Below are 27,594 nucleotides of genomic sequence, written 5' to 3'. Positions count from 1 at the left end.
ATGCAACCCCAACATCTCATTCCCATAAATGTTTCCATAATCTTTCCCATCACAAAAGTCAATCATCCTACCTCATAGGATCCATGACAAACTCTACCGCCATCAACAAACATTAACGTTCCAATTACCTGGGTGCTGACAAATCTCGTCCCGTCTGTTGCCTCCACTGTCAGGTTATAATTGGATTTTTGCTCAGCATCTAGGGGCCTCGCCACGATCAGGGTCCCACTGGCCTTGCCCACGTCAAAGCGGCTGTCGTAGTTCCCACCTGGTGGAAACGACGGAAGGAAGGGTTAGGCGGGCGCACAATTAAAATGGACAGGAAATGAGTGGGGCTATCATCACCTGTTTAAATGATGACGCAGTACTGGAGCTAGGTAAGCTAACAGTAACATACGGTTCTGTTTGGCTGTGGCGTTAGGCAAGCGGAACTTATACATAAATGACATGTAATCCATGTATAATAATAATAATTTCAGTATATTATCCATACGGTTGCTTATATCAATATAATAAGCAACATTATCCCTATTGTTGATACATACAGAAGCACATATGTACTGCACTGTGTATCAACAATGTAAAAACATTTCCCAGTACTTATGTTAACTTTCCAGGCTCATTATGGAACCATATGTGCAAGTGGTATGATGTGTATACATCAATCACATACAGTTAGTTGCATGTGTCAATAGATTCCACAAGACACCATGAATGAAATACATACGGTACATAGACAAAATGGAGCCATATATTCATGTTTATGTGCGGTATATGTGTTTATGTAAATCTGTTGTCACACGACCACAAGAATGACAGAAACAATGCACAAGCTCAACCACAGGCATTTCACAGCACAGCTGGGTTCAAACACTATTTGAAATCTTTCAAATACTTTGAGCCTGCATGAAGTGTAGGATGGGCGGGGTTTGCACTTCTGGGACTATCCTATCGGTCTATTAAGCCAGGCAAGCTCAGTCAAGCACACCTAAAGAAGTTTAAATGATTTCAAATAGTTTTTGAACCCAGATCTGCATGACAGACATCACAGTCAACAATATCCAATGGTATAAGAGAGATCACTTAATATAGCCAATGACAGCAGAGAGATCCCATTACAGCAGATCTACCTTCCGCTGTACAGTTGAGGTCGCAAGCCATCTGAACGATGTAAAACACTTCCCCCGTGTCTCCTTCTGGACAAACCAAATCCAGTAAAAGAGAGACATTCCCAAAGGAGAAAAGAAGAGAAGAGCAGCAGAGAAGCAGAAAACATAGAAAAAGAGAGGGAAGGCGTCAGTCAAACGTTGGTTAGAAGAAGGGAGAAGGGAGAAGTATTTTCAGGAAATATCAGGAAGTTTATGCAGTAGAGACGTTAACAGTCACCATGCAAAGAAGTCACTATAAGAGACTCAATTATTACAGTGAGCAAGGAGAAAAATAGGTTGTACATTGGTTTGTTTTTGGGTTTGTAGGCTACACACTCATATTCACTTGCTAGGGTTAGTGCTAAGAAGAATGCTACAAGAATCTATGTCTTCCCTTGACTATACAACTAGATTAATCTCCTTCTAGAATGCATTCAACTAACCCGCATGCACAGACCCACACACAACCTAAAACAAAACCCTGCACCCACTCGTCAAGGTTTCACCTGTGATCTCGAACCAGACTGGCGTGTCCGACGTCTCCGTGATGATGACCCCCACCATGTGCGCCACGGGGTCGCTCTCCATCACTGAGAAGAAGAAGGGGGGCTCCTCAAAGGCCAGGGGAGGGGCGCTGGCCGCCACCTCCGGCTTGGGGATCCACTCGATGTGCAGCCGGCAGGTGGATGACTTCTGGGGGCGCCCGTTGTCCACTGCCTTGATCTGATAGAGAGAGGGAATGAATTCATTTGAATTGATTTGGGTAAGTAAATTATACAACAAAACACATTGGACTCCCAGGGGATAGCACTTAAAAGCATTAATTAAAATACTTTAATTAAAACACAGGGAGAGAGAGGGGGGAGAGAGGAAACAGAGAGAGAGAGTGCAAGAGAGCAAAATAAATAGAGTGAGAGACAGAGACAGATAGGCCAAGGGGTCAAAGAACGGTCAGCCAGCCCACATGGAAAAAACAACAACCGAGCAGAACACCTGTTACCATGGCGTCCCCCGTTAAACAGATGTCCGGGGAGATTACTGTGTTAAGTGTCTAATTCCGTCAAGTGAGATAAATCTATCACAGGCCACACTGGCCCAAAAGTACTGTGACTATCCTAAACCTCAAAATGCTATCAACAAATGCAATATGGCATGTACATTGGAAATGTAAAAGTAAACCAATGTGAAGAAATCAAAGCCCCCAGTCTGATATGTCCAGTAATTCTCTAAAACCCTGGGTCTAGTTTAAGATGTCATATAACTCAGCATGTACATTGACATTCCTCTAAAAGCAAAAGAAAATCTTAAGCCTAAATGACTTCTCCCTAACTATACTGAACAAAAATATAAACGCAACTTGTCAAGTGTTGGTCCCATGTTTCATGAGCTGAAAGAAAAGATCCCAGAAATGTTCCATACTCACAAAAAGCTTTTTTCTCTCAAATGTTGTGCACAAATTTGTTTACATCCCTGTTAGTGAGCATTTCTCCTTCGCCAAGATAATCCATCCACCTGACAGGTGTGGCATATCAAGAAACTGATTAAACAGCATGATAATTACACAGGTGCACCTTGTGCTACCAGATAATTTAGTGTTAATTTCTCTACCATAAGCCACCTCCAACGTTGTTTTAGAGAATTTAGCAGTACATCCAATCGGCCTCACCACGTGTAACTACGCCAGCCCAGGACCTCCACATCTGGCTTCTTCACCTGCGGGATCATCTGAGAACAGCCACACGGACAGCTGATGAAACTGTCTGTAATGAAGCCCTTTTGTGGAGAAAAACTAATTCTGATTGGCTGGGCCTAGCTCCCAAGTGGGTGGGCCTATGTCCTCCCAGACCCACCCATGGCTGCGCCCCTGCCCAGTCATGTGAAATCCATAGATTAGGTCCTAATGAATGTATTTCAATAGATTGATTTCCTTATATGAACTGTAACTCAGTAAAAAAAAAAATCTAATTGTTGCATGTTGCGTTTATATTTATGTTCTGTATAAGATGCGGAGGAATTTCCTAGCGAAAAATCCAGAGAATAAAAACGATGAATCCAAATGCACTAGGCCACTTACGGTGAGGATATCATACTCCCCGGCGGAGGAGAACTTCTTGGACGACACCAGACCCGTCTTTGGCTCGATGAAGAACTTCCCGTGCTCATCTCCCTCCTCGATGGAATACGAGATCTCCGAGTTGGCACCCTCATCGCGGTCCGAGGCGATCACCCGATACACGGGATCCCGCTTCAGAGCCCGGTCCTTTTCCGTTTTTTCCCGTTCCGGAAGCTTGATCTTGTAGATCTTCTCCAGGAACTGCGGCCGATTGTCGTTCTCGTCCAGGACTTTGACGATGACACGGACCGTGGTGGATTTTGCGGGAACCCCGTAGTCGGTGACGGTGATCTATTTGGGAAAAAGTTGGGAAAAACATGGAATTAAAATGGGAGTATGGAAATTATGTTGCCTGTGACTTGATTCCGAGCAACAACAAAAAGGAGCAGGAAATATGGAATTAGAATGGGAATTCCGTGAGAGAAATTTTTGGGAAAACATGGAATTACAATTGGAATCATATGTTTGAGAATGTGAGAGGGAAAGAGAGAAACGTTGAATAAAAAGCTTCAAAGGATCTATGTGAATTAAGTGTCATCACATTTTGAACGGACATTGGGTTCCATATTCCCATGCAACCTTGGAAAGAGTGTTGTCACGTAAACATTTCCAATTAAAGCGATGTTTAAAACCAGTTTAGCGAAACAATGCATATACTGCAGAGAGAGGGGACCAGGCAATAATGGCGCACATATGTGTAAGCGGTAAACTCTGCATCTTGTGAATATGTAATGACCGGAGCTCCGACGTTTGAGGACGTTCCTTATTCGAAGTCCTTGAATTAACCAAAGAGAGCGGAGGTAAAAAGCAAACTCACTTTCTTCTCTCCTCTTTCTTTCTCTTTCTCCCCCCTACCTCTTCCTCCCTCTCTCCATTTCATTGCTGTGCTCACAAATGTTTCTCACTTAGTCAATTGGCTGCCAAAATTGAACCAATTCCTTCCGAGATTAGCGAGCTGTCAAGTCATTTTATTCAAAGACCCACGCTGTGCTTCCGGGAACCAATATACGAAGGGAACAGGCTGTTTTCACTCACTCGCTTATTGAAGTTGAATTGTTCCCTTTCCTTCTTTCTTTCTTTCCCTTTCAGTCATTCTTTTTTATAGTGAATGTATTCAATGAATGTGAGAGGCAAGTCATAGTTTGCCGTTTTTTTCCGGAGACGAGCGCAACAAGACGGTCCACAGACCACACTCGCTTTGCTGCTTTGCTTTTCTGCCACAGAAGGATGATACTCGTCGTTATTTTGGAGATGTAGCAGGTCCAGTCTCTTTGGTGAGCGATGTGCCCCTGAGCAAGGCAGTTAACCAACTGTACCCCGGGCGCCCAATACGCGGATGTCGATTAAGGCAGCCCCCCAGCACCTCTCTGATTCAGAGGGGTTGAGTTAAATGCGGAAGACACATTTCAGTTGAATACATTCAGTTGGACAACTGACTAGGTATCCCCTTCCCCTTTCCCAATGTCTCCTTGGTGCTCCAAAAACAACATATTCCGTTAAATGGGTTTACCTGATGAATGTATCACCATCCAACCAGACACAAGGAGAAAAATATACTTTTTATCTATGCTTATGTTTTTTTTTTTTTACCTTTTATTTAACTAGGCAAGTCAGTTAAGAACAAATTCTTATTTTCAATGACGGCCTACGCCGCAGGACGACGCTGGCCCAATTGTGCGTAGCCCTATGGGACTCCCAATCACGGCCGGTTGTGATACAGCCTGCATATGAACCAGGGTGTCTGTAGTGACGCCTCTAACTGTTTTCTTCCTCACAGCGAAATAAGTATTAGGTATCAAAACACCAGCCTGGTCCCAGATCAGTTTGTGCGGTCTTGCCAATTCCCATGGTCATTGACACATAGCACAAACTGATCTGGGACCAGGGTTAAAAAAGACACACCAGTGTTAACCCATTTGGAGAAGTTTGTTTAAAAATAGTTCAAAAATAATAATGAAATCCTACAGCCCATAGTTTGCTGGAGAGACTTAAGTTGGTTTTAACATTAGTTATAACACTTGGTAGTTTGAACACTCAGCTGTTTTAACACTTTATTAATTAGGCCTGGCTTAATGGCTGAATGGTGTCTTTGAAATGAAATGCACAGCCAGCTTAATGTACACAGCCAGCAATAAGCTTAGATGACCCAAACAAACACAACACTTAAATCTCATGAGTAACTGAACTGGGGTTCGTCTATCTCACAGCCGGGAGAGATGTGAGCAATTCTGAGCTTAAAGCGTCAGAAATAAAAATAAAGAGCTGAACAATAGTCATTTAAAACCATCTGCTCAGCGCTTTAGCAAAAACACTTTGGGGTTGTGGTCACACGCCATTTGGCACTAGCAGCGACAATTAGCGGCATAATGTGTTTTTGTTTTCCTGCGCCTAGTCGGTCCAAGGCCGCCCGAGCTATTTGCCCGAACAAAATTAATTAAATGGGACGACAAGGACCATTCGAGTTCGAGGCGGCGTGCGCCTCTCGGGAGCAGTGTTGCCGGTGCGTTGGCCCGTATTCTCATATTCTGTAATGAACATTGCCATTACGGGCAGATGAGTTCATTTGGCCCCGTTTTTGGATTATATTTGTGCATCCCAAATGGCACCCTACATCTACATAGTGCACTACTTTTGACCAGAGCCCTAGGTGTCCTGTTCAAAAGTAGTGCACTATATAGGGAGTAGTGTCATTGGTACACACGCTTTGTCCACAGTTCCCTGTTCCCTTTGTGAAATCAAAGCAGTGGATTGAAAAATGCTGAAAATGAGGACCCGGGCTAATGTGAACAGCTGAACTCGGCTGTGTGTGTGTGTGCATCCCATATTATATCTGATTCTCGATATAGTGCACTTCTTTCGACCAGGGCCCACAGACCTCTGATCAAAAGTAGTGCATTAAATAGGGAATAGGGTGCCATTTGGGAAGCAGGCTGAATGGTAATTATTGCCGAGCAACCGAAGAGACAAGATAGGAGCATCAATTACAAAAACTAACTGAACTCTGTAATACTGTACGGGGAACAAGTGGGTTAACTGCCTTTCTCAGGGGCAGAACGGCAGATTTTTACCTTGTCAGACAGAGAGAGAGTGAGTGAGTGAGTGAGTGTACATGAGCGCTTGTGTGCGCTTCCGAGCCGTGCTAGACAGTTGCTCATCAGCACATCCTACTCTTTCTAAACAAAGCCTTTACCAGAGGCCAGTCTCTCACTATGTCAGACAGACAGTCACAACAACGTGAAGACCGTGTCACAGTGGTTCTCAGGCTTTTCGTAATTAAATGTTTACACTAGGCGCGTATTGTTGCATATCTGCAACAAACCCCTGGTCAAATGGAGGCCAACTCTCAAGTCTGATGTAGTGAAACGTTAGTGCCTAGACACTTCAGAGGGCATTAATAAAGAAAGTGGCTGAGACTATAGAAACTTGGGAAGTTGGTATAGAGATATGCCTATGAGCAGAACATTAAACTTGCCTCTCTTTCAGGTCTGGGCGAGCATGTCCTAACATGTCTCCCTTGTTGGTTCCTCTTTCTCCCTCCCTCCCTCTCTCTCCCTCACTCTCAATTCAAGGGCTTTATTGGCATGGGAAACATATGTTAACCTTGCCAAAGCAAGTGAAGTAGATAATAAACAAAAGTGAAATAAACAATAAAAATGAACAGTAAAGATTACACTCACAGAAGTTCCAAAAGAATAAAGACATTTCCAAATGTCATATTATGTCTATATGCAGTGTTGTAACATGGTGCAAATAGTTAAAGTACAAAAGGTAAAATAAATAAATGATTTCTTCACTGGTTGCCTTTTTCTTGTGGCAACAGGTCACAAATCTTGCTGCTGTGATGGCACACTGTGGTATTTCACCCAGTAGATATGGGAGTTTATCAAAATTGGGTTTGTTTTCGAATTCTTGTGGATCTGCGTAATCTGAGGGAAATATGTGTCTCTAATATGGTCATACATTTGGCAGGAGGTTAGGAAGTGCAGCTCAGTTTCCACCTCATTATGTGGGCAGTGTGCACACAGCCCAGCCCGTCTTCTCTTGAGAGCCCGGCGGCCTTTCTCAATAGCAAGGCTATGCTCACTGCGTCTGCACATAGTCAAATTTTTCCTTAAGTTTGGGTCAGCCGGGAGGGGGGGTGGGTGGGTGGGGAAAGGGATGGGGTTTATGATGGGATGGGGGTTGGTAGGTGGTGGTGGTGTGTGTGTGTGTGTGTGTGTGTGTGTGTGTGTGTGTGTGTGTGTGTGTGTGTGTGTGTGTGTGTGTGTGTGTGTATGTGTGTACGTGCTTGCGTCTGTGCATGTGTGCACATGCCAGCGTGTATGTGTGTGAGTGCCACTGGCAGTGGGTGAGGTCTCTGAGTGAGCAAATGCCAAGCTTATCTTGGGGAGCCTGGCATTTGCAAAACTGACCTAAGATCAGCTTATAGGACAAAGGTGGTGGGAAGGTGGGAAGACCTCAAATCTTGGTCTGAAACCCCTTTCTCCACCGCCACCTGATATATATATACACATACATACATATACACACACACACACACACACACACACACACACACACACACACACACACACACACACACACACACACACCTACTCATTCAAGGGTTTTTCTTTATTTTTACTATTTTCTACATTTTAGAATAATAGTGAAGACATCAAAACTATGAAATAACACAGATGGAAACATGTAGTTACCAAAAGTCTTAAACAAATATAAATATATTTTATACTTGAGATTCTTCAAAGTAGCCACCCTATACACCTTGATGACATCTTTACACCCTCTTGGCATTCTCTCAATGAGCTTCATCAGGTAGACACCTGGAATGCATTTCAATTAACAGGTGTGCCTTGTTAAAAGTTAATTTATGGAATTTCTTTACTTCATAATGCGTTTGAGCCAATCAGTTGTGTTGTGACAAAGTAGGGGTGGTTTATAGAAGATAGCCCTACTTGGTAAAATACCAAGTCCATATTATGGCAAGAACCGCTCAAATAAGCAAAGAGAAATGACAGTCCATCATTACTTTAAGACATGAAGGTCAGTCAATCTGGAAAATGTCAAGAACTTCAAAGTTTTCTTCAAGTGCCGTCGCAAAACCCATCAAACGCTATGATAAAACTGGTTCTCATGAGGACCGCCACAGGAAAGGAAGACCCACAGATACCTCTGCTGCAGAGGATAAGTTCATTAGAGTTACCAGCCTCAGAAATTGCAACCCAAATAAATGATTCACAGAGTTCAAGTAACAGACAGATCTCAACATCAACTGTTCAGAGGAGATTGCGTGAATCAGGCCTTCATGGTCGAATTGCTACAAAGAAACCACTACTAAAGGACACCAATAAGAAGAAAAGACTTGCTTGGGCCAAGAAGCACAAGCAATGGACCGGTGGAAATCTATCCTTTGATCTGATGAGTCCAAATGTAAGATTTTTGGTTCCAACCGCCGTGTCTTTGTGAGACGCAGAGTAGGTGAACGCATGATCTCTGCATGTGTAGTTCCAACCGTGAAGCACGGAGGAGGAGGTGTTATGGTGTAGGGATGGTTTCCTGGTGACACTGTCAGTGAGTTATTTAGAAGTCAAGGCACACTTAACCAGCATGGCTACCACAGCATTCTGCAGGGATACGTCATCCCATCTGGTTTGCGCTTAGTGTGACTATCATTTGTTTTTCAACAGCACAATGACCCAATACACCTCCAGGCTGTGTAAGGGCTATTTGACCAAGAAGTAGCGTGATTGAGTGCTGCGCATCAGATGACCTGTCCTCCACAATCACCCGATTTTATTTTATAACATCTGTATTTAACTAGGCAAGTCAGTTAATAACAAATTCTTATTTACAATGACAGCCTACCCCAGCCAAACTTGGACGACTTGTGCGTCACCCTATGGGACTCTCAATCATGACCGGATGTGATGCAGCCTCGATTTGAACAAGGTAGTGCAGTGACACCTCTTGCACTGAGATGCAGTGTCTCAGACCACTGCGCCACTCGGGAGCCCAAGGTTTGAGATGAGTTGGAACGCAGAGTGAAGGAAAAGCAGCCAGCAAGTGCTCAGCATATGTGGGAACTCCTTTTGGACTGTTGAAAAAGCATTCCAGGTGAAGCTGGTTGAGAGAATGCCAAGAGTGTGCAAAGCTTTCATCAAAGCAAAGGGTGGCTACTTTGAAGAATCTAAAATATATTTAGCTTTGTTTAACACTTTTTAAGTTACTACATGATTCCATATGTGTTATTTCATAGTTTTGATGTCTTCACTATTATTCTACAGTGTAGAAAATAGTAAAAATAAAGAAAAGCCCTTGAATGAGTAGGTGTGTCCAAACTTTTGACTATATATATATATATATATATATATATATATATATATATATATATATATATATATATATATGAGAGAAAAGAAGTGTACGAATGTCGCTGTGCATTTTAATTTGGCCCCAACATGAAAGAACTGGAGGAGCCCTTTGAGCTTGTTAACATTTAATGTGGTTATTTAACGTCTGCTGGAGCATTTCTTCAAACGGGACAAATGAACAGCATAATGATAATAAACGGGCTCTGGCTATGTATTTGTAAAAACAGGAGCCTGTTGGAAAAACACACTGGCTATCAGCTCTCTTTATCTCTAATTCTACTGTCACACACCAACCAATGCCCCTGAGATTAACCCTCAAGGGTGGCTTTTGACTCTGGAATCTGCTCGGTCGTAGGCACACTGACCTGGTCACTTTAACAAATTAAAAGGGATTTTCTGTCGAAAGCTTCAATTTAGTTTTCCTCTCTCTTGAGGCCTCTGCAACTCGGCACTCAAATCTAAGAGTAGGCCATTTAATTTATCATAGATGTGGTTGGAAAGAATGAGAGAGAGGAGGGAGGGAAAAAGAGAGAGAGAGAGAGAGAGAGAGGAGAAGCGGGAGGCAGTAAAATGTCTTCCTCGGGGGAGAACAGATCTCTTCCCTCCTCTCCTCCACTATCTTTCCTCTCCAGTCCCAGAATAAAATGAGTGCGTCCCACTGTGTAAATTGAGTATGAAAACACAGGGAGTGGCTGGCATGCGGGCACACATCGGCATTAATTGGCATCCAATGAACCTCGAATTGCATTAACTCCTATAACGATAATTAAGCAGCGCCCAATCTGGTTAATCGATCTTGGCACAAAATTAAATGTGCTGGCGTTAAACGTTTGGTTAGGTTGGGCAGAGGGAACGGAATGAAGAGGGGGGTCGGGGGTGGAAGGAGGGTGGGGTTAGAGAAGAGAGAGAGAGGGAGAGACAGAAAGAGAGAGAGAGAGAGACATAGCAATAGAGAGAGAAAAAGTGAGTATCCACAAGTTTAAACATCAACCCGGCGTTGAAGGTTCGCTTCCTGCCCCGGCTTGCCTCCCTCGATCCCGTGATGGTACACTGGAGAAGAACAAAGGCACAGTCACCCTGATTCCCCCCCTGGAAATCTCAAACGGCGGAATCATGATCCAAAACCCAAACCCCCTTCCGCCGGTTAATGTGGAACTATGCGCTGCGTCTCTGTGCTCCAGCTTGTTTTAGTTGGCAATGCTTGGCGCTCGGCCAAAGTACGTTGGTTGGAGGTTGAAGACAGCCAAGCCTAAAGTTTAGAGAGGCAAATAAAATGGTTGCTTTTGGCCTTTTGGCTGTTTCGGCTGAAGAGGTTGTCCTTGAGGGCCTTTCTGATGATTAGCAATGCTGCTATTGCTTCTCCAAACAAACACGAGGGCTCACACAGACGGACAGATAAGGAAGTAGACCGTTTTTTTCATTCCCTCTCTTCTTTCTCCCTCCCCTCGTTCTGTTAGTGGTAGACCAGACAAAATAAGGTGCTTACCTCAAGAATGTGCTCGTCCTGCTGTTCTCGATCCAGCTTCCTCGAGGTAGTTGTAACAAGACCTGTTGAGAGAAAAAGAGAGGTTTGTTAGTACTATGGCCCTAATCAATGTATCAATGCTGCATCAATGTTATATTTTCTTATTACAGGACAATGTGATATCCCTTTTCTTGACTTCATGCAATCATGAAAATGAAATCACAAAACCATAGAGAAAAAGGCAGCTAATATTGAGAAAAAGGTATATTTGTAATGGCAGACAAACTTCATTACAAGACGCATGATGTGCTTCCTAAAGCCAAACTAACACTAAAGCATGAAAGGACCAGGGTAAATAGCTGATTTACAATGTTTGTGAAAATCAAGCCCTCCATTCTTTGTTTCCTTGGTTATATCATCCAGCCCTTCTTCTAAATGACCTGTGAGAGGAGGAAGGGGCTGAGATACTGACCCTTAGAAAGGTCTCCAAGCCCCCGGTCACCTCCGCGCCCCAGACAGGTCCACTGTTCGGCCACCCCGTCCGCCACAAGTGAAATATCGCGGCGGTCCGCTAACGGGCTCTGAAACAGCGGTGGCCTCGAAACTTTAACTGAGGCTTATAACGCAAGCTGAACAAATACAGAGGCGGGCAGTCAGAGGCAGACACAGTCAACTGCAGCCCCAAACCCGAGCGTCAGAGTCTCAAGTCGTCTGTGTAGGGGTTTCGAATGAGATCCCATGGTTTGTTTTAAGGATTTCGAGAGCCCCCGATTTCCACTGTGACTGCAATTATTTTCACACAGGGGGGATGGTGTTTCTCTTTTTCTGAGGGCTACAGCAGTAGTTGGGACTTAAAGTGTTGCGTATCCTGGCTTACCTAAGAATAAAAATAAATGCAAAACTCATGCCTCGAGATCTGACCAGATTTGAATCAGATTCAACCAAAGGACAGGGAGAAGAGAGATTCTTTTTAAATATATGGCTACATTATACGAGCAGTCTCTTCTCCTCAAATAATAAGCAGTGTATTCTCACTCCCGGCGTAATTGTAACCTTGCAGTAGACATGAGTGCAGAGTAGACGTGCCAGAGCAGACCGCACCAGAGCCGGCTGGTCGACCTGATTATCATAGCAAAAAAAGGATTTCCGAAACCCGAGCCCATCAATGGCACATATGGTGCAAACCAGAATAGCAAGCCCACAACTTACAGCACCTCTCAAAATAGCCCTGCACAGCAAAGGAAGGACTCAACTGAGCCAGAGCTCCCCCGGGCGTCATACTATCCCCTAAAAAGTAACAATGTTCATTTGGAATTTAAAATAAATAAAAACAAAGCGCCATTAGCGTTAGAGAAAGACAATGTTTCCCTTGCGTGCTAAGCTAGTTTGTTTGTAATACATTGAACAAAGCTAATGAAGGCATTACAAGTTGGAAAAGCTTGTCCAGGAAATTGGGAGCGATTAAGAAAGGAAGGACTCTTGTCAACATGCCACAGTCAGGACAAATGCAAGAACTAAGTCAATGGGCTACACTGTACTGTTGTAATAATGCTGGGTAGTTTGGCGATGGGTAGTGTTATGGGTTGATACTAGCAGCTAACTGTGACATCGCTTTTAAAAGGTCACGGCGAACAAGGCACTTTGTAAAAGAAGGTAAGGCATATCGGTGGGGCTGTCCTGAAAACCGGCCAATTTGCAAGGCATCTTAATGGACATAAACAAAGTGATCGTATTACCCCCATTTCCCAAAGAATGAAAGAGAGTGGCTCACACACACACACATATATATACACACACACATACACACAATAATATTACCCACATTTCCCAAAGACTGGCAAAGAGAGGGGGTTGCGCTCTCACACTCACACACACAAACACACGTTCCCCTTTGTCAAGCTGCCAAGTGTGCCAGGCTGAAAATCCTCCACAGCTTTAATTGAAGGGACGGGGGTTGACTCTGCACCTCCATCCTAGCGAGAAGCTAAATTTAACTGAGGTAGAACTCTTAGGAAAGGTTGCTCTAAATTGATCCGGATGGCTGGAGCGATCTTTCTTTTTTTCTATCTTAGCTGTCTCCTAGCTCTCGGGAGCGGTCCTTTGATGTGGGGTTATAAGCGTCAACAACTATGAAGTAGTACTCTTAGCTTAGCGTACGTTCCAATCTTTACCTGAGCCACGGCTCCAGGCTTCCAGCCTCTGAAGATCAATTCTGCCTATGGATTGGAAATACACTGCTGCCTATAAGTACTATACATAGTGTACTAAACATTAAGAACACCTTCCTAATATTGAGTTGCACCCCCCCTTCTCTTCTCAGAACAGCCTCAAATCGTCGGGGGGTGGACTCTATAAGGTGTCGAAAGCGTTCCACAGGGAATGCCCGGCCCATTTTGACTCCAATGCTTCCCACAGTTGGGTCAAGTTGTCTGGATGTCCTTTTGGGTGGTGGACCATTCTTGATACCTACAGGAAAATGTTGAGCGTGAAAAACCCCAGCAGCGTTGCAGTTCTTGACACAAACTGGTGTGCCTGGCACCTACTACCATACCCTGTTCAAAGGCACTTAAATCTTTTGTCTTGCCCAATCCATGTCTCAATTGTCTCAAGGCTTAAAAATCATTCTTTAACCTGTCTCCTCCCCTTCATCTACACTGATTGAAGTGGATTTAACAGGTGATATCAATAAGGGATCGTAACTTGCACCTGGATTCACCTGGTCAGTCTATGTCATGGAACAGTCGGTGTATAGCTATAGGGACTAGTCCTAGATACAGAGTACAGACAGAAGTCAACATGACTAAGTTGTGTTAACATTGGAGGAGCTATACAGCTGTTGGCAGGCTACATATAGGCCTGCCAACAGGCTACATATAGGCCTGCCATCAGGGAGAAGCTTGCAGTTCCAAACCCAAAAACCAGTTCACACACACACATAAAACACACACACGCAATCACACACACACTGGACAGCAGAGAGAAGGTTGCCGTTCTAATCCACAATATAGAGCTCCAAACACACACAAGCCTCCTCAGGAGTGGGCTGAGCCGGAGCCGACAGTAATTACAGCCAGGCTGTTTTGAGAAGAGGGGAAAAACAACAGTTGCAGAGGAGAGGCACTCCGCAGCATGTCCTTCAGCACAACCGCGTCTCCAAAATGGAGGCCGGGGGAGCTGTCCGGGACAATGCTGGGCTGGGACGACACAACCCAGGTATTACTGCAGTGATTAGCAGTCTAGCAAGGTGACACATATTTAGCTGTCGACTGCAGACGTGTGGGAATGTTGTTAGTGTCTGCAGTGGGTGGTTTAAACCCTCCCCGGTTATGAACGAGCTATATGAGCGCCTTGAGATATTTACCGTAATTGTTGACAAACTAGCAAAAATCTCCCCGAGATTTCATTATTTGATCTAGGTCGGGATTGCTGTTTTTCTGTTGTTGTGTCGAGGGTAAAAAAAAAATATAACGGCCCAGGGCGACTAATTTTTCTCATAAGGAGAAAACATTTAACCTCTCCTAGCTTCGAGTGCCGAAGACAACAATTTCAACATCTTCGTGTTTCATTGTAGAATCTACCAACTAGCTCCAAGCTAGTCTCCGGGGAGATCCAACCAGAACGCAAAATGGAGGTTAAAAACAGCAATTTGTTTCCTGCACTTGTTGCTCCGTCACACAGCCAACACAGCCCAAGAAAACCTCCATTATCCCAAAGTGTGTGTCGCACAGCAAAGTATCCCAAAGCATGGCCGACTTGTGTGAGGGGTTCCGAGATGGGGCAGGATAAACACTTAGAGTAGAGAAAGGGTTGTTCGGGTGTTACTTTAAAGGTGAGCTGCCACAGAGCCGTTGACTGGGGACCATTGATGGGCATCCGCAGATGTATCATTTAGCTAGGGGAGGAATGCCGCACTTCACACAGCTTACAAAAGGCCCCTGCGTTCCCCATAAGAGCCCACTTCACACGTACTAACAGGGATTCAGACAGGGACACAGATTCACACAACAAGATAGAAACCACCACACACTCGGACAGGGACGTACTGACAGGCACACACACAGACACAGTGTAAGTGGACTCAGACAATACCCTCCCGTGACCCTCCCACACCTGCTGCTAAGAGGGGGTCTTTGTGAAAATGGCTAGCATTTAGCGAAGGAGAGAGAGCGACAGCTAAATCACTTCAAAACGAAAATGCCTGCCTCGCTCCCCTATGCACACACACACACACACACCCACCCACCCCAAGGAGGGATAGGGATGCTTCAGAGGACCATGCTCCCTACCTCATTACCCTCCTACCAGGTAGCTAATAGGACTCATCTAATGGATATTCATAAGAGGGGATATAAACAAACAATTACTGCATCCCTAATGGAAACCTATTCCCTACATAGTGCACTTATTTTAACAGTGGGCCCTGGTCAAAAGTAATGCAGTAAGTAGGGAATAGGTTTCCATTAGGGATGCAAAAAGAGGGACCCCTACTATGAGCTCAATGTCTCTCTGTAGACGGTTCTCGAGTAGGACGGATACAGGAGATCTGTGAAAATATATCATCTCCAAAACTAATATTCATATGATGGAAGCCGAGAAATTTTGGAAGCTTGGGAATTTTCCCTGACAGGATGTGCAGGACTGCCGATAAGCGGAAGCACAAGGAAGTTGCTTACGACCATAAACAGAAATAAATATCGACACTGAAGGAACGCAATTTCGTGGACCAATTTTTATAAGGTCAATGTCATCTGTTGTCGTGGTACATTGAAAGCCTATCAGAGCCACCCGGGTGTTACTGATTCTGATTCCCATGGTTAAATGTGACGGGGGTCGTATTCACAGGGCACCAAACGGAAGACAACTGGCTAAAACAGTGAGGGTCTTCTCCAAGGAGAGGCACAAATGTTCATCTCCCGTTGCAAAACGTTGTGCTAACGGTGTGCCTATAGGAATGCAGCCCTTGTCTGTTTTTTATGGGGGGGTGGGTTCTGTCCAGATGCCTGTTTGTTGATGTATGGTTTGGTGACGAGGATGAGTAATTGGATACTGTGGAACTGATTACCAGCTGGGGTCTACATACTGGCTATACTGTTTATATTATGCCTGAATGTAATGTGTCTGCCTTCAATTTAGAGGGAGGGAGGGAGGGAGACAGAGAAAGAGAGAAACAGGGAGAGGGAGGTAAGAAGAGAAAGGTAGAGCAAAATAGACAGTGAAAGACCGGAAACACCTTGTGTGTGAGTGAGAAAACACCAATCCCCAGACAGATGACAGCCATGTTTTTTTTTTTACATCGGCTCCTGTGTACATTCCCGTTCTCAGTCACGCGCTGAAGACAGACAGTCTGGTCGGTGTGCAAGGATGTAGATTCAGCTGTTCCCAGAGAGGTGAGGGAGGTGCTTAGGAGCTTAGGAGGGGGCGAGCCGGGAGGAACAGGTGTGCTAAGAGCTCATACTTAATGAACCTCGAAGCCTTGTAGTGCTATAGGCCTCCCTCACACTCTCAGACAGAGAGACAGACGGACACACACTAGGCAGACGGACACACACTAGGCAGACACACACACACACAATTAAACACCCTACAAAGTTTCAGGTAGCTAGAAGCTATGGATTAGTTTTCCCTGAGAATAGTATACTCCATCCCTTTCCTTTCTTGCTCCTTTAACAACATTTGGTGTCTCGTGCCAATTGTTCGGCCCCCGAATAGCAGGAAACGGCAGGAAGTTGTTGGTGGTAGTATCCATTTCCTATCTGGCTTCCCCTCGCTATCAGCCTGGGCGCTTTGAAAAACGCGGTGCACATTGTCAGATGTTTTTTCTCTCCCCTTTTCTAATAGAGAAGGCGTCGGTGAAAGATGATACGATATATCATGGAGTGGATGATTTGAAGCCCGGACCCCACCGGCTATTTATTTTTTTCCTGTTCTAACGGCTTTTCATACAACTACCGGCATTAGAAATGCATATAAAAGCTGTCAGAGGAAACCATGCTTGCCAACGCAATTCCGAGATATTCCTTTTCAATTTACTACAATGACTGGCTCTCTGATCCGGACTCGCTAGGAGGAGGCGTTGAGCCCTCACGTTCAATGGTGGCCAATTATTATTATTTTTTTAAATCACCTGGGTTTATCTTTCCCATTAATTTCAATATGTGGGTCAACTGCTGCCGCCAAATGCGGGGGAAACAATGTGGAAAACAACAACTCTGTCCCACACAGGACATGCCATTGTCAGGACTAAAAGAGGAGGCAGAACTAAGTCAATGGGCTATGCTGTACTGTTGTCAATTGAAGAACATTGAGCTCCTCATTGTGAAAGGGGAGGTTTTGTGTGTTTGCGCTCCAAGGCTAACTTTCATACAACAGACTATACAATAGTCTCTTGGGCAAGGACAGTGTTTGATCCTAGAGAACCTTGAACCTATCGTCATAAAAGAGAGTCCTAGAGGGATCGTAGTTAAACACTGAAATACTGAACCAGAGACTATTGGTGCTCTTGCTCTTACAGATCACAATGATCATCACCTTTATCATAATCATCAGCACATGATGACACATTGGTGTATCACCTTTGGACTACATAGGATTGCCAGCTAGTTAGAATTAGGCTATCACAGACTCTCTGCGATATTCTTGTGATCTTTGGCTGACCTCTCCCTCTCCCTCCCTGTTTCCTGAGTGCAAGTGTATTTCCGATGAGAAGTCACGGCTGTTTGAGCACGACCTCCAGTTCCGACATTGTTTAAAGCCCAGTCCAAACCGTCGCAGCAGGCTGCCTTTGTCATTTAAATCCCTCTTTCGCCAGGTATCATTAACAGTAACCGTCTTCGTACTCTCACTCTATGCAGGTAGGCAGCTCACGTCCACCTCTCCCTGACGACCGCCCGAGAATATCGCCCCAACGTCGCTTTTAAACAAGAGGCCAAAGCTTTGTAGTGATTTAAAGAGTGGAGAGTGTACGTGAGAGTGGAGGCTTGTACAGAGCAGGAGGTGGATAACTCGGTAACTCTACTCCTATAAGAGCTCTCTGGGGGTCAAGCCGAGTGAGGGTGGGAAAAGAAATGTATTTTCCGACAGGAGCTGTGTTTGAAAAGGACGCTGAACCCACAGAGAGAGAGGGGGAGGGATGAATGAGAGAGGAGGAAGGGAGGGAATCCTGTGGTATGTGTATCATGATAAACCTGATCCGCTTCAACACAGCGAGCGGGTGGGTTAGCACTAGATCAGGTGAAGGAGAAAGGGGGAGAGTCGTTCACACCAGCTCTGGATACACACCACTGAGTTATGTGAGGAGGCACATACAACGCTACAAACACAGACTGCACACACATTGATGGCCAAGGAGTCAATCTCACAAAGCAGACAGTATTCAAGTGACCCAATTCTCCTTGGCGTCTTCGAAAGACTGGGGAAAAGAAAACATTCAAACTTCCAAACAGCGGGGAGGAACTCTTTTTATTCCAGACCAAGCGAAACCCCAAAACCCATGAATTCCCATTGTCAGCTTTCTCCGAATGGGATTGCCATGGTGTCTTGTGAGAGAGAGGGAGAGAGCTGGCCTTGCACTTAAATGAAACCCCCAGAGTTACAGGGAACTAAACAGCCGGACTTGTTTACTCTGCAGAAATAAAGTAAGCCTTTCATCCAGGGATTTTGCCAGCCGATACAGAGACTGCACAGGGAAAAGGGCAAGGTGACACAAAAGCAGCCAGGAGATGAAGCCTTCATCTGCGTTTGAAGCCCTCGGACTGTCAGGCAATAAGCTACAGGAGGAAAATGCTAGCTTCAATGATAGCTAGCTAGCTAGCTAAGCTACACGTGTCTGCAAGGCTCACCAAAATAGGGAAAAGGGTGACCCAAAAGTGGCATGAGAAGAAGCCTTCATCTCTCTGCATTTGAAGCTGTCAGACTTTAAAGCAGAAAGCTGAAGGGAAGAAATGTTAGCTTCAAAGCTAATAAGTTAGCTAGCTACACGTGTGCATGCAACGTTTGCCAAAACCCACACATACAACACACATGATTTTTTCCTTTATTTTTTTCCCACCCCTTTCTAGAGCTTTGTAGATATGCCAAAACAGGGCCTTGCTCCCGTTGCTGTTTTTGAACATATAATTACAGAGCGTGCTGTCCTGTAATATGTGGGGAGAATGTCATATTGAGTTGATAATGTCGACCGGGTATGAAGCCAATGTTCATCCGTCTTAATGGTAGTGATATGGAAAATAAAAAGATAATGTGTCCCTTTCTCTTATGAACATTCTGTGATGATGTTTCAGCAACAACTGAGATGCACTCTCTCTCGCTCCATATAAATGCGTATAGAAGTGATTTAGTTAAGTTTATCTTTGAACAAATGTGTCCCATTCACTGAATATTACATTTAATGTATTCAGCAACAGTTGAGATGCACTCAAATCTCTCTCTACCTTCCCTCCTGCACTCTCACTCACTCTCTCTTTCTCCCTCCCTCCCTTTCCTCCAGAGAAATTACACAAACACATATATACGGGGGCAGTGATTTAGTTAAAGTTTCTCTTTGTACAAGCCACCTCTTTGTCGAACCTGACGCTAGGAGCCCTGGTGTTCCACTGATAAAAAATGTAAAACACTTTGATATGCATGAACGGGTTTCATCCCTCGCTCACCACCGTCCTTCGTGTAAACCATTTGAGAAGACCGACAAAGCAACAGGAGAAGCGAATGCGTGTTTGGAACATAAACAGGTAGACTCAGTAGCCCTGTAAAGCTTTGAGTTTCATAAATACCCCATAATCCGGAAGGGGGGAAATATTTGCTGGTAATATGTAGGCTAAGTAGAAGCATTTGGTTCAAAGGGCAAGTTGAAATCTGCTCTGCGGTCGCTAAATAGGGTCGTTTTTGGAACATCCAAGAACAATGCGTCGAAAGACCGTGACGCATATCGGATACGTTAGGAAGAAAGAACGTGGAGTTTCAATCCAGCCTCTTTGAATGGGAGGCAAAAACACCCAACTACAATACACTACGGTGGAAGCGACTATGGGGCCGACCTAGAGCAGCTAACCGGAAAATAGACAGACGGACACGTCAATTCACTTTCTCAGACACACCTTTGGGTTTTCAACAGTTGAGCGGTGACGTGCTTTCCATCTCAGAGGTCAAATGAAAATCATTGGATGTCAGCCCAAATCAATGGCCGGGGTCAAATATGGATCTGCCCATTGATCAGAGGGCACCAATGGAGCTCTTAAGGGAACAGAGTATATTAGAATCAGACAATCCTGTTAAAACGTTGGGTGAAATTAAACCTCTTCGGCTGATCAGATCCTATGTGATTAATCACCGGTGTGCATTCGTCTCTTGGCTGGTCTGCCTTATATACTTTATTCAACAGGTACTAACTAGAGATAGGATAAACTCAAATCGAGGCCAAGTCCTAAAATCCAACAACACCTATTATCTTGACAGCATGAGTCTGGCGAACTCATCTCTACTAGTCTATACTGTGAATCACTTCAAGAAAGCCTGCTCCACTTCAAGAATGCCTGCTCCGTTGCAAGATAAATACACTTTACCCACTGTGTTCAGGATGTCTTATCTGTCTAAGTGGAATTGCAGTCAACCCCCACACACACACACACACACACACACACACAAACCTTCCACCTCCCACACAACTCCCACCTTCATTATCAAATCTATGCCTCAATGATCTAAATGCAGCCAAATGCGCCTTAGAAAGAAAAAAAGAAAAGAAACGTTCCTTCTTTCTCCCCTTACCTTTTTTTCCGTCTCTCCTTGGAAAGCTAGAGAGCACATGCTACATGACGAACCCTTATTTGGTCAAGAACATTTACATTGGCCCCTGCTATAACAAAAATAACCACAGTTTGTTGATGGGAGGACCGCCTTGGAATACGGGACCACACAAGTCAATGGGGGAAATTGGAGAGACGATTGCTCTACCGCCCATTCCTCATGTCAGTTTAAATGAGTACTTGCATTTAAAGCAACAAGAGACTAGTATGCAAAACTCAGAGGAAGGATTTAAATTAGTTTGTTAATTAGCAGTTACTGAAAGACATACAAGGTTGCACAATGCAATCAAAGTAAACAAGCTTGTTTGTAATAAGCATTCTGTGTTAATTATTAAAAGGGGACATACAAATATAATTTTGCTGATTGACTTGATTCAGTCTAGCAAACTTTTCATATTGAGCTGCTGTTATGCCTTGTAGCGTCTAACTGCTTTGGTAACCCAACTGTAATTACATAACTGGGCATGGGGACTGCAGATAAGGCATTTGAAGTCCAGACTGAATTGTAATGAAAGCCAACTGAACAAAGCCAAGCTCTATGATATTATACTAATAAATCACATTCATGTATAATAACATGGTATCTGTCCAACTGAATATAAAGTGTGAACAATTCCTCAAAACCCCACGAAAAATAACACAGAGTCCTCTGAAAAAACTACAACATCCACATTCAAAAACTTCGGCTTCCATTTCAAAAGCTTCACTTTGCAACTTGTACTCCTTTTACTACTATTTCCGCTCATGTTGAAGTAAAATCACTGTCTGCTCCAGTGGGCTTCACCCCCTCAAGAATAACGATGAAATATTCAACGTTCGTCCATTTTCAGAACACCATATGTGAACACACTGTGCTCTGTGGGTAGTGGGAAAAACCCCTACATCACTCCTATTGACCATGCTAAAGTCATGTGGGCATACTGGAGATACCGAAGGCTTCTTATAAAACAAGAACAAAAATATTGATATAACCTAGATAACCTACAACTGTCCCCATGTACCCTCAAAGTCTCAAAGGGCAATTGAACATCTATTCTTTCTACATTTATTCTTTATGTAGAAGTGATATTCACGACCTTGTGAGAGGAGTTGGATTCTTTCAAGTGATGAAATTAGACATGACATTACATACACTCGACTCTCAGTTGGTATGTAGCCTATTGCCTACAATCTGTTAGGCAATGGTTAATTGATTGCTGGCCACACATACGTGGGAGGATAAATCCAAGGTGCTGTACATGCTTCGTGTTTCATATTACAGAACACACGCAATGGAATAGACAAAGCCAATGTGAAGCAAAAGACAAGGCCATTTCCATTACATTTCATTGTACCACAAATGGATAACACTAATAACACGTATGAACTTAACTGGTTGTTTTCTGTCTACCTTTACTATTCTGTCAATGCACTTCATTTAAAGCATAGTAGCACTACACATCTTTGCCTGCGAAAATTCAATTCCACCTTGGGAATCAATAAAGTTAAATTCAGCAAAGTGGCAGCCTTTGCCTTGGTCTTACCCATCTTGGAGTTGATGGCGAAAAATCCCTGCGGGTTGCCACTGGTGATCTTGTAGGAGAGCTTGTCGCCGGCCCGGGCGTCCGGGTCCACCGCCTCGATCTGGATGATGGACACGTCCTTGGGAGAGTTCTCTGCAACCGACGGGTAGTAGACCGGCTCAGAGGTCTGCGGCGCATTGTCGTTGACGTCCTGGACCTCCACGTAGACCTCCACGAAGGCCGAGAGGGGCACCACGCCGCCGTCCGTGGCGTACACAGTCAGCCAGTAGTGCGGGGTGGTCTCGTGGTCCAGGAGTTCCTGGGTTCTGATGACCCCTGGGAGAAAGAAAAAGAAAACAATTAGTTCTTAGGGCTCTCTTATGAAAGATAAATAAATATAATTTTTCTATATGTAAACAACCATAGGGATAGCCCCCTTATTTTCAATTTTCCCCTAAATGACATACCCAAATCTAACTGCCTGTAGCTCAGGCCCTGAAGCAAGGATATGCATATTCTTGGTACCATTTGAAAGGAAACACTTTGAAGTTTGTGGAAATGTGAATTGAATGTAGGAGAATATAAAAAATAAAAAAAGTGTTTTTTTTTACCACCATCTTTGAAATGCGAGAGAAAGGTCACTATTATAGCCGTCACTCTGGTTATAATTCCCATAGTGTCCACAAGATGGCAGCAGTGTATGTGCAAAGTTTCAGATGGATAACTTGAAGAATGACTGACCTACAAGACTTTTAGTGTGATGTCCCCAGAGTCATTTGGGCAAATCGTGAAGGAAACATTCACATTCATATTCCATTTTTCTGCAAGAATATCGTCAAATCTGTATACTTGGACTTTGATTCAGCTTTCCAAGTATTAGTAGCCATATTATAAGTTCAACATTTGCAAAACAACCAGTTTTCATAACTTCATAAGTCTGAATATCCTTATAATTGTTATCCAAAATGAAAAGGCATGCTGTCATACAAGGTTAGTACCTACATTTTACGACATATACATGTTTTCCGGATGCTCATTGGCTATCTAGCTAGCTTTGTTTGACCCCGATTGGTGCTTATGAGAAAGATACAGCCGTTCAAGTGATGACCGCCCGAGTCATCGGCGTGCCATGAAGGCGTAGCTCTCTGACCAAATATGGTGTCCTATAGGATATAATACACCCCTAATGAAATAGTGAAGTCTTGTTACCTTCTAGGATCTCTGAGGAATAGATACGAACATGATTTGACTCATTCAAACAACGTTTAGGGTGAGATTTTCACAGATTCCTTTCTTTGCAAATGGAACGAGTGGAAATACAAAATTGATCGTGCGTGCTATATGGACCTTTTTTAGGATATGAAAAGGGATTTTATTTAACAAAACGACACTTCATGTTATCTCTGGGACCCTTTGGATGATAAATCAGAGCAAGATTTCAAAATGTAAGTACACATTTCACCTTCAGAGGTGAATTTATCAAAACTATCGCATTGAAAAAAGTGTTTTGTTGTTAGGAGGTCTCCTCAAACAATAGCATGGTATTTTGTTTTCGCAGTAATAGCTACTGTAAATTGGACAGTGCAGTTATGTTAACAAGAATATATGTACCGCCGTGTTTTTTCTCTAAAATCTGCAATCTTGACATAACGCGCTGCATGATTTACAACTGTCCCATTGACAGAACGCCAATCCTTAAGAAGATTTATGAAAGAGAAATTAATATAATTTTTCTATATGGAAAACCATTACACCCCCAGCTTTTTAGATGGAAATTGTCTTAGTCCATACATCTAAAAACAATAAGGCCAGCACTCAAAAAGTAGTTCAAAGAGCATTCAGCATTCTGCTATGGGGATCACACACAAACGCTTAGGAAAAATGTATTTTTCAGTATGTAGATAGCACTTGAAAGAGAACTAAGAAAAAAAGAGAAAGGAAAGATGTGGAGAAAGAAACTCATTCAGTGCTATTTTAATCATGGGTAGGTGTCGGTGCACAGCAGTGGGGGGAATATGGTAAGGTAGAAGGTTGGTATTGACATCAGCCCCTGCTGTCTGTTTCTACATGACGGGCCTGGTGTTTTACAGCAGGCCATATGCCATGAGGGGCCTATAGCTTTCAGCTGAGCAAACAGAGGAGCTTTCAAAGACCTGTTAGGACTAACATTTCACAACAATACACCCCCCCCCCCGATGACTGAAAGGAGATCAGTGGTGGAAACATCAAAACGGCACTCTAGGAAGCAGGCTAGTCAGCAATCCTTCTCTGGATGGGTGCACTGTTGTTTCCCTCGAGGATTACCCAACGTTTATGATGTGGTTTCTCATGCACATTTTATTTGGGGCTTTAAAAATATATCTGATCATTATGCAGGCTTGTGTTGTGTCATGTCAGGGCTAAAGCGATAGGAAATGACTCAGTTGTTAAGCAGACAATCTCTAGAAAATCTCTTTCCACACGATTTAAGTAAACATTAACATTTAACAAAAAAAAAGGTCACAATGACCTGTAATCGAAAGCAATAAAAAAGTGAGATCATTGGCCCGGCCCACCGCCGACGATAATAAATTATAATAAAGCCAGGGTGTGGGCCTGGTTCCCGTGTATAGGCAAGCGGTAATCGCATACTGCTGTGCACTAGATATGGCAGAGAGTCTATAACTGTCCTAGTGTGCCATATACCGAAGAATGATAAGACACTGCTCCATTGCACCTCTCCTACCTTTCCTATGATCTGCCTTTCAAATACCTTTGTTGCTCCCTGTAACTCAATCACTTGCACTGCAGGTCTGTAACCGAGAGAGGCCTACCTTTCGCCTCAGGGGGGAATGGAAAGATTCCCGAAAAAAGAAAGAACTCCAAAACACCTGTCACTGACATTTCACTTTTCAGGGGTTTCAGAGTTTTTATTCACCTTAGATTTACTGTATCTTATGTCTGAGTCTGAGGTGCTTTTTGTCATTACTCATCATTACTGCTAGCCAGGGTTAGCTTGGGGTTAGCTTGGGGCGTGTAATAAGGCAGGGAGGCAGTGCGGCAAAGGGGGAAATGGATAGCACTGTAACACTCCATAACACTTCCTACAGCTATGTGGGGGTATAACCTGACCCAGAAAATACTCACACCCCTTGTCTTATTCCACATTTTGTAGTGTTACAGCCTGAATTTAATTTAATCTTTTATTTTTTTTGTCACCTACACACACTACCACAACATGTCAAAGTGGAATTATGTATTTTGAAATTTCAACAAATTCGCTTGTAAATGTCCAAACTCACCAAAAATGACATTCGGTAGCTCTTACCTAAATATGTATAACTTTATTAGCTGGATAACTTGTGCTGACTTTGTTAGCATTCTGGTAAAATATGCCTAATGGGCTTTTTTGTGTTTTGTGGCGCCCCTTGTGTACTAAGCCAGTAATATGGATACCGCCCAACCCTAATGGAGCTAAGCACAGACAAAATACTAGAGGAAAACCTGGTTCATTCTGCTTTCAACCAGACACTGGGAGACAAATTCACCTTTCAACAGGACAATAACCTAAAACACAAGGCCAAATCTACACTGGAGTTGCTTACCAAGAAGACAGTGAATGTTCCTGAGTGGCCGAGTTACAGTTTTGACTTAAAACTACTTGAACATTTATGGCAAGACCTGAAAATGGTTGTCTAGCAATGACCAACAACCAATTTGACAGAGCTTGAAGAATTGTTGAAAGAATAATGGACAAATGTTTCACAATCCAGGTGTCGAACGCTCTTAAAGAGACTTACCCAGAAAGTGTCACAGCTGTAATCGCTGCCAGAGGTGCTTCTACAAAGTATTGACTCAGACGACTTAAATTAGATATTTCTGTACTCTATTTTACTACATTTGCAAACATTTCTAAAAACGTGTTTTCACTTTGTCATTATGGGGTATTGTGTGTAGATGGGTGAGAAAAATATATATTTAATCAATTTTGAATTCAGGCTGTAACACAACAATTAATTAAGTAAAGGTGTATGAATTAAGTAAAGGATTAAGTAAAGTGGTATGAATACTTTCTGAAGGCATGCAGGTGTAATATGGTCAATGTCATATGGGCATACAGGGTTGTCAAGGCTTGCTGGCTGGTACCGAATGTGAAATGCACCCAAAAGGGCCATTGTGAGGTGGAAATCGTAAAAATAAAAAAAAGTGATTATATAACGAAGTAAACAGATTACAAAAATATATATATTGCCAAACAGAAAAGTAGTCAAAATGTGCAAGTGTGAGTTTTTTTCTCACGGAAGTACTGTCGACTACTCACTGCACTCGTTAAGATAGCTTCTGGGAGGAACAGATGTGCAGGGATTTGCAAATGTGAAGCACGAATAAGAACCGTGAGTGCTAATCTGACTGCTAGCGTCCTGCGAGAGCATCGGGAAAGAGTATGAGTGAGTGTGTGAGAGGTAGAGAGAGAGAGAGAGAGAGAGAGAGAGAGGGTGGAGACTGAGAAAAGAAGGAGTGAGGATGAGATGGAGAGAGCGGTTGAGTGGGTGAAAGAAAATGGAGTGAGAGACTAAGATAGAGGGGAGAGTCTGTGTGTGTGTTGTACTTTTCCGTATCTGCGTGTAAGGGTGAGAATGTGTGCTAATCAGACTAAGTGTGTGTAATAGAAGGTGAAAGAGAAAGGTAGAGCGAGAGGGATGAGACATTTGTTGTGCCCATGCCAAGGCGATGCCCATGCTTGAGTGCTCATCCGTTTGACTGGGAGACACTGGCATAACAGAACCATTCCACTCACTCAGGAGTGTCAGGCTTTTAAGCAGCCCGCTGCCAACCCTAAAGCCATTGGCATGGAGAAGAATACTTTATATTAGTGCAGTTCTGCACTGCTACAGGTGGCTAACAACAAGACTACATAGTCATAAAGGACCTTGACCCAAACTCACCCCTCACAGGAAACGTAAACAAACTGTGGTAGATAAGGTCAATTTGTACGATAGCATTGTAATGGTCAACCGGCAAAAGTAAGAAAGTCCAAATCTTTTTTTATAGTTTGATGAGGCTTTGACGCCTAGAATAGTTCAATTTAAAGAGAAACCATTTCGATGAAGCTCTAGCTGAACACAATGACAATTTCAGTTGGCATCTACTTTTTATTCAAACATGAATGCGTGACTGGCTTTAAATAAACCTACCAGAAGAGAAAGCATCTATCG

The 27,594-nt window shown here is 43.6% G+C and overlaps 1 protein-coding gene across 9 annotated transcripts in view; it reads right to left on the bottom strand.

The window, feature by feature from the left end:
* The window catches only part of LOC115202131 (protocadherin Fat 1), a 137,351-nt gene that overhangs the window by 47,833 nt on the left and 61,924 nt on the right, over nt 1–27,594 (bottom strand). For 6 of the 9 annotated variants that reach the window (XR_003879914.1, XM_029766047.1, XM_029766046.1 and 3 more), the window contains 6 exons: nt 22,421–22,735; nt 11,119–11,180; nt 3,223–3,552; nt 1,640–1,871; nt 1,131–1,196; nt 129–268 (listed from right to left, as the gene is read on the bottom strand). Coding sequence is in view for 8 of the 9 variants with exons in the window: in XM_029766047.1 (XP_029621907.1) it covers nt 129–268; nt 1,131–1,196; nt 1,640–1,871; nt 3,223–3,552; nt 11,119–11,180; nt 22,421–22,735 (1,145 nt within the window). In the remaining variant the exon portion in view is untranslated. The remainder of the gene's footprint in view (nt 1–128; nt 269–1,130; nt 1,197–1,639; nt 1,872–3,222; nt 3,553–11,118; nt 11,181–22,420; nt 22,736–27,594) is intronic. The other 3 variants (XM_029766048.1, XM_029766050.1, XM_029766044.1) reach the window with 2 other exon arrangements.

The sequence above is a fragment of the Salmo trutta genome, chromosome 11 (assembly GCF_901001165.1).
Source record: "Salmo trutta chromosome 11, fSalTru1.1, whole genome shotgun sequence".
NCBI lineage: Eukaryota > Metazoa > Chordata > Actinopteri > Salmoniformes > Salmonidae > Salmo > Salmo trutta.
The sequence above is the reverse complement of the archived record's forward strand: the minus strand, read 5'-3'. Positions and strand labels throughout refer to the sequence as shown.